Source organism: Cebus imitator, unplaced genomic scaffold (assembly GCF_001604975.1).
Source record: "Cebus imitator isolate Cc_AM_T3 unplaced genomic scaffold, Cebus_imitator-1.0 Scaffold487, whole genome shotgun sequence".
Lineage (NCBI taxonomy): Eukaryota > Metazoa > Chordata > Mammalia > Primates > Cebidae > Cebus > Cebus imitator.
Window position 1 is genome coordinate 270,332 of NW_016107802.1, and position 10,496 is coordinate 280,827.

Consider the following 10,496-nt stretch of genomic DNA (forward strand, 5'->3'; position numbering starts at 1 on the left):
AGTGACAACATAGATGAAACAGGATTGACTATGTATATATTTATAATTGTCAAATTTGAGTTCACAATTTTGGTTTATTACACTATAATTCCTCTGCTTTCATGTATTTTTGAAAATTTTTATAACAAAAATGCTTTTTTAAAATAGTTATTCACCACATTAAACTAAAAAGTTCTGTTGGATTTGAGGATGTAATTTCCTTGTTTTCATTTTTCCCCTAATGGTAGTATTTGTTATGTTCTCAAAGTGATATTCAAATATTTGACTGGCCTTTCTTACTCACTTATTTTAAAAGTTACTGCTGTGCAATAGAGTTCTTACTTTTTTGACAATAAAGAACTATTATTTTCCTGTTTCTGTATTTTACAGTGTACAAAAATTGTTTTGTGAGAGGGCTTTACTTTGCCCAAGTTTGTATGAAATCATTTCACCTAAACATACATTTACTGTTATCTGGCTTGTTTTCATAGGAGCCAAGCAATAAAAGAGTCCGACCTCTGGCTCGTGTCACATCGTTGGCAAATTTAATCTCTCCTGTAAGAAATGGAGCTGTCAGACGCTTTGGTCAAACAATACAGGTAAAAAGAGAGGAGTAAGAGTCATGTAGTCAGGGGACTTTCTATAGAAGCCTGGAATTTGTATTTTTCTTTGAGCTGTGCAAACAGGTTTGCATTACTATACTTAAACATAGTTTTCTTTTTGGAATATGCTAGTGAGGAATATTGTTCCAGAACAGTGTGTCACCTCATATTAACTTGCATCTTATATCAATGCATAGTCTTGGCTAATTTTTATTCCCAAAAAAAAGTAATTTTAGCTGATAAATATGTAAGAATGATAGGTGGAAACGGATAAATTATTGTTTTCTGCATTGAGAAATTCTCGGAACTTTAAAAAAAAGAAAATGAGAATAATTCTGTCTCTTCCAAATCTTATTTTGTCTTTTGTTCACCTGTTTTTTTTTTTTAAAGTCATTTTCCCTTCGTGGTGACCACAGATCCCCAGCCTCTGCCCAGAAGTTATCTAGCAGGTCAACAGTCCCAACCCCCACCAAGAGAAGGAGCAGCACGCTGTGGTCAGAGATGCTAGACACCAGCATGAAGGAGTCTCTCACCACCAGGGAAATCAAGCGGCAGGAGGTACCTGGCACACAGCACCGAGACTCTATTTATTGGCCTGTACTCTAAAAAGAACCCCGTTTTTTAAATATATGTGTTCCCAAAAGAACAGCAAACTGATGCCTATGATAAAACTTGACTTTTTGTGTTTGAGCAACAATTCCTACTACATGATGAACAAAACCTAATGATGGATGGTGGTCAAATTAAACAACTCTAATAGAGTAAAATTACCAAACATATGGCAACTTTTTATTTGGGATTCCATTCTGAATTATAGTTTTCAGACTGAGTTACTTTTTAAAATGCTGTTCAAAACATCAAATAATGTAAATATCAGTTGTATATAATTTTCCTTTCTCAAAGGAAGAAATGCCCTCTGATGTTTGCTGGATGTTTTTTAGGCAATATATGAAATGTCTCGAGGTGAACAGGATTTAATTGAGGATCTCAAACTTGCAAGAAAGGTCAGTAAATAACTTGTTATCAGATGCCCTAGTTTTTTAAAATTACATTTCACAAAATCTAAAGGATAGTTTTCTTAACCTTTAGAAGTAGAAAAATAGAAAATATCTACCAGTGAATACATTTTTTAGATGAGGTCTAGACACATCTCCTCAAATATAAGTATTAGTAAGAGTTTATTTGGGGATTAACACATACTTTCTTTGATGTGTAGCAAACAGAATCCATGCTGGCTTTTATATAATTAACTCAGTTTCCAAGTATAGATCCCTCATGTTTCCCTCGCATGATCTCTCCGTGACACATTTCTTCCCTCTGACAGGCCTACCATGACCCCATGTTAAAGTTGTCCATCATGTCAGAAGAGGAACTCACACATATATTTGGTGATCTGGACTCCTACATACCTCTGCATGAAGGTTAGATGTGCCACTTAATTTTCATCAAGGAGTAGTAATGCAAGTAATTTTCAGTCCAAACTTAATGTAGTGCTGACCTGTTTTTTAAATAAACCTGTTACTGGTCTTTCTGCTTTTTTATCACTTCAGATTTGTTGGCAAGAATAGGAGAAGCAACAAAGCCCGATGGAACGGTGGAACAGATTGGTCACATTCTCGTGAACTGGGTTAGTGAGTTGTTGACCCCAGATATGCCATGTTGCAGTTTCTGATGAATATGAGATTGATTTGATCCCATAACTGTATTCTACAAACACATAAGGCATTAAAACTAATTTACAGTGATATAAGAAGTTACAGTCTGTTTAAAAAAAAATTTCAGTAATGCTGTAGGTTCATTTGTGTTACAAATATGTTCCTGCTTGGATAGAATTCCCACGTTATGTGTGATTATCTGTTGCATTCTTTCACTTAACGTTTAAGTGCGTACCAGATGCCGGGCACTGTTGGAGGAGGTGTCGCTGGGGATTCAGTGACGAAAGGCTCTCTGCCTTTACAGCCTAGTGAGGGCAGTCTTGGGGCTGGTGGCAAATGGAGGACACTCAAGTGTCCTGGGAGCACAGACTGCCAGTATCTGAGGTTGGAGGCAGGTGGAAGTCATGAGTCTTCAGTTGGATTTGGCCAAATTACAAAAATTTGAAGAGCATTTTAATGATTGCTAAAATACTATTCAGCTTCCATTATTATCTACAAGAAAATGACCACAGCTTGTTAAAACTCTCAAGAATAGCCGTACATTCTGTGTGTCACATTCACAGGCCTGTTCATGCACTCGGTTGTAACAGGAACATATCATACCTTTTATTACTCCTCAGTTACCACGCCTGAACGCCTACAGAGGCTACTGTAGTAACCAGCTGGCAGCCAAAGCTCTTCTTGATCAAAAGAAACAGGATCCAAGAGTCCAAGACTTCCTCCAGCGATGTCTTGAGTCTCCCTTCAGCCGAAAACTAGATCTTTGGAGTTTCCTAGATATCCCTCGAAGTCGCCTAGTCAAGTACCCTTTACTGTTAAAAGAAATTCTTAAACACACTCCGCAAGACCACCCTGATGTTCAGCTTCTGGAGGATGCTGTAAGTAGTCCCATAAGTGATTCTTTTGTTTTTCAAGTTTATACATTAGCTTGCTTTAGAAAGATATAAAATGATACTTTGGACTCTTTTGAAGATACTGATTCACATCAGCATAGTGAATTGTTTTGTTATTTTACATACCAGTGCATTAGTACACTGTACACTAAGCAATAAGGAGATGTGTGCTGGGGTTTGCACATTTTATATCTTAAGGGACAGGATTCTCATCTGAACTCACCTTTTTGCCTTTGGACAAATCACCCAGTTTGGTAGGACTGTTTTTTCTTGATCTATAAAGTGAACAGACTGACAGAATTCACTGGTTTCTAGAGTCCCTTCAAGCATGGAAGTTCCTCCATTCCATGTGACATGTGTGCCCTGCAGAAAGGAATAGAATGAGTTAATACACTGAAGTTGCTCTGTCAATTTCTCATTTTCAGGTATTAATAATACAGGGCGTCCTCTCCGATATCAACTTGAAGAAAGGGGAATCCGAGTGCCAGTATTACATCGACAAGCTGGAGTATCTGGATGAGAAGCAGAGGGACCCCAGAATCGAAGCGAGCAAAGTGCTGCTGTGCCACGGGGAGCTGCGGAGCAAGAGCGGACACGTAGGTGCTGCCGCGGCGCGGCCTCCCTCCCACACGTTAGTTATCAGGCAGGTTTGGGAAGGGAAAGTCATGACAGCGTAAAAGAAGGTTGCCGGTTTTAATTTTGTATTACCAACTTTGATAAAGCCAACATTTGGGTTCCATGACTAAGAGTAAATAAGATGCCTTAAATGTCTCAGTGGAGAATCAGTAATACTTTATTTTTTAGTTTTGAAGTATAAATCAACTTGCTGGGCCAGGAGTTCCTATCTAAATACAGTATTAGTTCCATACTGTTTAAAGCATCCTTCAAAACATATTTTAAGAGTTTATCTTATGCTTATGGAAGTGGTTTTTAGCACTATGTAACAAATTTCCGAAGCAGATTAAATGAATGCTAATTTATTTATAAAATGCTAATTACAAAAGTACCTGCTAAAACTAAGTACAGCCATGGAATGGTATTTTTGTTTCATCATGCATTTTCTAAGTTGGAGTTTTGTTTAAAAAAATTTGAAATCAGACATCTCTGATTTTTCTTTCATGAGGCCTAATTTTCTATAAAGGCATAAATTTATGTGGGACAAAATAGAACCATTAACATTTTACCAGCTTGTATTTTTAATCCCTGCTTTGTGTTAGAAAACTGGTATACAACCCTAGTGTCTCAAGTCATGTTACTCAGAGTCAGGTCCTTGTGACACAGCGCTCATGTAGCTGCTGCTTAGTCTGATATTACATACCAGTAAGAAACATGTTATTTCTTCTGAGATTGGAAAAACTTTCCAAATAGAACATAACATGCACGCATAGCCTTGAAATCACCACCTTTGTGATTACTAAATGTCACTTAGTAAGAGGGCTCTTAGAAAGTGAATCTGATGAAATTAATCATGTCGTTATTTCAGCAATGTATTTCAGTTACTGAAAAACACGAGTTTAATATTTAGAAAGAGTTTGTTTCCTGTTTCTCCAGAAACTTTACATTTTCCTGTTTCAAGACATCTTGGTTCTGACGCGGCCGGTCACACGGAATGAGCGGCACTCTTACCAGGTGTACCGGCAGCCAATCCCAGTCCGGGAGCTGGTCCTAGAAGACCTGCAGGATGGAGATGTGCGGATGGGAGGCTCCTTCCGAGGGGCTTTCGGCAACTCAGAGAAGGGTAAAATACAGGCCTTAAAATCAGTTTAAGATTGTATGACCATTTTGCATAGAATAAACATTTTTTTAGACTGATTTCTTTTTTTTCCCCCAGCTAAAAATATCTTCAGAATTCGCTTCCATGACCCCTTTCCCGGCCAGTCTCATACTCTGCAAGCCAATGATGTGTTCCACAAGCAGCAGTGGTTCAACTGTATTCGCGCGGCCATTGCCCCTTTCCAGTCGGCAGGCAGTCCGTCCGAGCCGCAGGGCCTGCCAGAGCTGCATGAAGAGTGTGAGGGGAACCACTCCTCTGCTAGGAAACTCCCAGCCCAGAGGAGGGCATCCACAGTTTCCAGTGTTACTCAGGTAGAAGTTGATGAAAACACTTACAAATGTGGCTCTGGCATGCAGATGGCAGAGGACAGCAAGAGCGTAAAGACACACCAGACACATCCCGGCATCCGGAGAGCAAGGGACAAAGCCCGGTTTGGTAGCAAACGGAAAGAGACTTTGGTGTAGAGAAAGCTCAGTGTGTTAACTGGTGGAAAGACTGTTTATAAATGTACAGTTTTGTTTTCTTATAATGGGAGCATCATAGGGTTACTTTATACCAGTTGTAACATTTTCATTGTTTTTGGTTGGTCTTTTTTTAATGGCAGCTAAAGATATACAGATTACTGTTAAATTGCAGTCTTTTTAAAATATATTTTCTCTAATTATTGAGAACATGCAAGCCTGGTATTTTTAATCAAACTATTTATGAAATGGGTTTTCTCTTAAAATTCTGGATTCATCATGGCTTTCTAATACCAATTGTAATATTTACAATATTCACCAAAACTTAGAATTTTGCAAATACTGGAATTCTACCAGTGTTTCTTTGATAAGTCTTGCATGCAAAATTTGAAGTTTTAATATTGGCACCCAAAATCTATGTGGAATATATGTTTGGAGTATTTCAAAATTTACCTTGAAACATAACTTCCTTGGAAAACAAACTATAAGCCTGAATAGGTTTTTATTTTTATCAACTGGAATGCTTTAGTTTTTCACTGTACATTCCTCATTTTACATTCATTTAACCTGCCGATTATTTAATTTTTTTATTGTAAAGTAGTTTTTAGTATTTGCTTTTATTTTTTTACTTTGATGCCTTTTCAAATTGGCATGTCTTTATTTTTCTTTCTGATTAAAAATGTGTGTGTATGTGTGTGTATGTGTGTATATATATATATATTAATCACATTAACTTTACCAAGTGAAACCAAGCCATACTGTTTTTGAGCCAATTAAGAAAATTGCCATTTTTAATGTGTAGCATTTCAGGGTAAAGACCCATGAAGTGACTTGGTATATTCTAGACGACTGCAAGAAAACCACTTCAAAGATTTTGTTGAAAGTTTTAGTGTTGTCTGAAAAGCAAGAGGGAAGGTGATTGGTAGTGAGTTAAAAGAAAAAGAAAGGAAAAGAGAGTAGTTTTGTCTTCAAGTAAAATGTCTGGTTGTGCCAGACATTTCACAAGTGTGAAAGGAGATAAGGAGAAGCTTACCTTGAGGGCGTGTAGTAAGTTGTAGAAGGCTCGAGGGGATGTGGACGTATTTGCCTTGGTTTGCAATACCTGCAAATAATGAGTTTGAAAAGAAACAATGAAATATGTTGAAAATTTGACCATATTAGATCAATTTTGGTGGAGTTATTCATAAGATGGAAAAAGACTGGTGAATCTTTTATTACAAAATGTTTCTGTTAAAGTGGGATCATCATCTTTGAAAGGGGGAGGGGAGGAGTAAAGCCCGATTATGATGGCGATCAATTCAAGTCAGTGTTGACTATTCTGTGAAATATATTTGGCCAGTGGAAATGATAATCAGAAAAGACTGTAAATAGATCCATCCAAGTGATTTTTCTGTACAAATGAATGATACTATTAAAAAAGAAAAAGCACACACATAATCACCCTGAAGGTTTCTTGCCTGGTGGCTATTTTGGGGGCATCTGGCAAAAAATGCTGGTGTGGCAAAGGAGATAATGGTAAGCCTCACAAAAGATAGGACATCTTTTAAAAACATGGTATAATCAGACACAGCAATTGTATTGAAGACAACTGAACACCTGTTACTTTCTGTATAGGATAGCAAGGGTAGTAGCAAAGCATCCTGATTAATTTCAGATTTTAAGTAACTCAGGTTCCTAACTAACTTTGGAAATTCACATTCAAAAGTGTATATTACACTGTTGATTGTGACCTGCAACACCAGAAAGCAAGATTTCTAATCATTTCTAGAGGTGTTTTATAGAACAGTTATTCCAGAGTTACCCTGATCAGCTTCTGAAGTTTAAGAAGCAAGTAGTAGTTCAAGTGTTGTTAATGGGATGATATTTTATTTAAAACTGGATCTTCCTTTGGTTCCCTCGAGGGAAAAAATAAGACCCAGAATCTGTGTAAATATATCAAATGAGTGTTCCTTAGAAATAGCACCTGTGTTTGAGAGAGTCCGTGATCTAGCCCATTAGTTCTCAAACTTCTCTGGGCACCAGAGGTGCTTGAAAAAAAGTAACTGGGCCTCACCCCCTAATGTACGCCCTGCAACCACACAGGCACCATTTTATTGAATCCAGATTGTGGGACATTGGGGGAGAGGACTGATGGTTTATATTTGCAAGCATCCCTCCTAGCAATTCTGGTGCTTTGAATTCCTTGGATCAGCACGGAGGATTCACTCATCGAGCCAGCCCCCTTTAGGTAACATATACCCACTGTATTTCTAGTTTGCCTGAAGCTGTTCAGAGTCAGAACTGAAGAGAGTCTAGTTTCCCTGCCTTTTTACCTTCTTCTAGTAGGTGTGCCTACATATTTTCAGCAAAGAATAGTCTCTGCCCTGAAAGACTTCTTAAACTTCGTGGTCCATCTCAGGATGTGTGCACACACAGTGGTAAGGGAAACCAGGCCATCTGATTAGCCATCAGTGGGTCACAAGTAAATCACCCTGGGATCTATCAGGACACAACTGACTCATCATATGTGTTCAGCTAGTTTTGTGGTAGCTGGGTCTACTTTGTGTCTAATGCTTTTCTCAGTGTGCAGACAGCACAATATTTGTTTCAAATATATGGCTACAATGCTAGTAATTTTACAACCATCAGAAAATGTCTAAAGCCCCCATCTGTGAATCTCGATGACAGGCAGAAAGACCAAAGTGACAATGTTACAGTGTGTCTTTCTCATATTCCTCAGCTGAAACTCCTGCCTATCCCTAGAGATGAAACTGGCTAAGGAGTACATATTTAGGAGTCCTAGGGGTTCAAAGTAGATGGTATCTCAGCCTTCAAACAGGCTTTTTTTTCTGAGACAGAGTTTTGCTCATTTCCCAGACTGGAGTGCAGTGGCACGATCTCAGCTCACTGCAACCTCTGCCTCCTGGGTTCAAGTGATTCTTCTGCCTCAGCCTCCCAAATATCTGAGATCACAAGCACACATCACCACACCCAGATAATTTTGTATTTTTAGTAGAGACAGGGTTTCACCAAGTTGGCCAGGCTGGTCTTGAACTCCTGATCTTAGGTGATCCAGCCACCTTGGCCTCCCAGAATGCTGGGGTTACAGGTGTGAGCCACCACGCCCAGGCTAAATGGGCTTTTTAAAATTGGCATGAGAGAACACCAATTAAAGAGTAATAACCCTTTGTCCGTGGACTCTAACTCCAGTGAGAGGAATGCCCTCACAAATAAATCTCCCTACATCCAGAGAAATTTTTTTCTGCACTCAGCAATCCCCAGAACCAACTGCAAGACTGAAGACTCCCGGATGGACAGTTACTCAAGTCCAATGGTACTTACACTTAGGCCTTGTGTATTTGAGATTCTAATAAAAGCTCTGGATCCTCTCCCAGGAAAATGTGTGTACATCCACATCCTCATGACTTCCCTGTGGACTCCAGTTGAGATCCTCTCATCTGTCTCGACCAGGACTCCAGGAAACCTGCTGGGGAGCACAGATTCTCTTTGTTCCTATGGGTTCTCCATGCACTGGTATCACACTTGTGTAAAGAAGAGTCAAAGACATTCATCTTTCACACTTCTCACTAGTCTGCTAAGTCACACTTGTGACACATTCGAGCATGCTGAGTACGTTTCTTTGGGATAATATAAAAATATCAAGTATGCTTTTGTAAACGACTTCCCATTTCATACCACATAGTTCTAGTGTAATATACCCCTTCTAAGACCTGTTCACTCAAGAAATGTGCCTGTTTTCTCAGAAGATGGGCTGCTCCTGGGATGGGTGAAAGCGGAAGCCTGGAGTGACACCGTACTGTACCGAGATGCACAGAGGTCTCATGACGTGGGGCATTAATTTAAAAGTGCTTGAGACAATTAGAGCTCATTAGGGTAATAACTACCATGGATTGAAACATGAAATACGTTTAAGCCCATAGCTACGTAATGATTCTTTACAAAATAAAAATTTTGATTTCCTTTGGAGTATCTCAGGGAACCAATGTCGGGCTTTGAAAACTGGTAAATAAAGGAAAAGAATCAGCCATGTATCCTACCATCTACAGACCATTCCTCGGGACAGCCAGACAGCTCACAAAGGGGAGACTGCATAGCAGTAGGCCAGCTAATGAATGGGTAGAGTGTCACATCTCATAACCCTGACACATTGAAGGGTCATCAGTAAGGGCACAACACATGCCACTGCCTCCCAAGGGACCTGTATCCCAGCTAAGTCCTGCCAGGGTTACACCTGAATCTGATCTCCAGGTAACTAGCACAAGTAGAGCTTCTTCAGTGAAATAGAAACTGGAAAAAAGAGATGGAGGGGCATCTGATTTAAGAGACAATTGCAATGCATGGCCCTCATTTAGAGCTAAATCATTTTAAGTAAGAAAATATCCAGCACTGAGTATATGTTTAAAGTCAAGTAATTGCTGTTAGATTTTTATGTTTAACAATGGCACTGTGATTAGAGTCATAGAGGCATTACTGAAATGTTTATGGATAAAATTGAATGACGTTTAGGATTTTCTTTGACATTATGAGGCAGGAGAATGGTTGGGACAAAAATGAAACAAGATTGGCCATAAGCTGGGAATCACTAAAGCTGGATCAGAGATACCCGGAATTCATTACCCTTTACACACACTTGCATGTATATTTGAAATTCTTTACTTCAAAGGCAAAAGTTAAAAAGAAAAACAATGTGGTGGCACACATCTGCAGCCCCAGCTCCTCAGGAGACTGAGGTGGGAGGATGGCTTGAGCCCAGGAGTTTGACTGCAGCGAACCATGCCCCTGGCTGTGAGTAGCCACTACAGTAAGCCTGGGCAGCATGGCAAGAACCCACCGCTTTAAAAAACGAACAGGAAAGGGATCTATAATGTTTCCAGCTCCTCCACCTCTTAACTCCCCCAAAACTCTCAGCCTTTGCTTTTCAAAATACTCATTTGCTATCTACCATCTCACAGAAGCTCAGACCTTTGGCCTGCATTCCACACTTGGTGTCCTCTCCATTACAACTTGGCAGTCGGATTAGGCTAATCTGGACTCTGGCTTAATTAATGCAGTCCCTCTCCTTCCTCTCCTCTCCTCCCTCTCTCTCTACCATGATTTGTTTCCTTTGCTGACGCCTTTTTCTCTGCCACACA

The 10,496-nt window shown here is 39.4% G+C and overlaps 1 protein-coding gene across 3 annotated transcripts in view; it reads left to right on the forward strand.

The window, feature by feature from the left end:
• Positions 1-6,783, forward strand: part of NET1 (neuroepithelial cell transforming 1) — a 48,634-nt gene extending 41,851 nt beyond the window's left edge. For all 3 annotated transcript variants that reach the window (XM_017513159.2, XM_017513157.2, XM_017513158.2), the window contains 9 exons: positions 471-578; positions 972-1,139; positions 1,523-1,585; positions 1,906-2,002; positions 2,132-2,208; positions 2,857-3,114; positions 3,555-3,725; positions 4,681-4,867; positions 4,961-6,783. In XM_017513159.2, coding sequence (XP_017368648.1) covers positions 471-578; positions 972-1,139; positions 1,523-1,585; positions 1,906-2,002; positions 2,132-2,208; positions 2,857-3,114; positions 3,555-3,725; positions 4,681-4,867; positions 4,961-5,367 — 1,536 coding nt within the window. In that variant the 3' untranslated portion in view covers positions 5,368-6,783. The remainder of the gene's footprint in view (positions 1-470; positions 579-971; positions 1,140-1,522; positions 1,586-1,905; positions 2,003-2,131; positions 2,209-2,856; positions 3,115-3,554; positions 3,726-4,680; positions 4,868-4,960) is intronic.
• Positions 6,784-10,496: the final 3,713 nt, after the last annotated feature.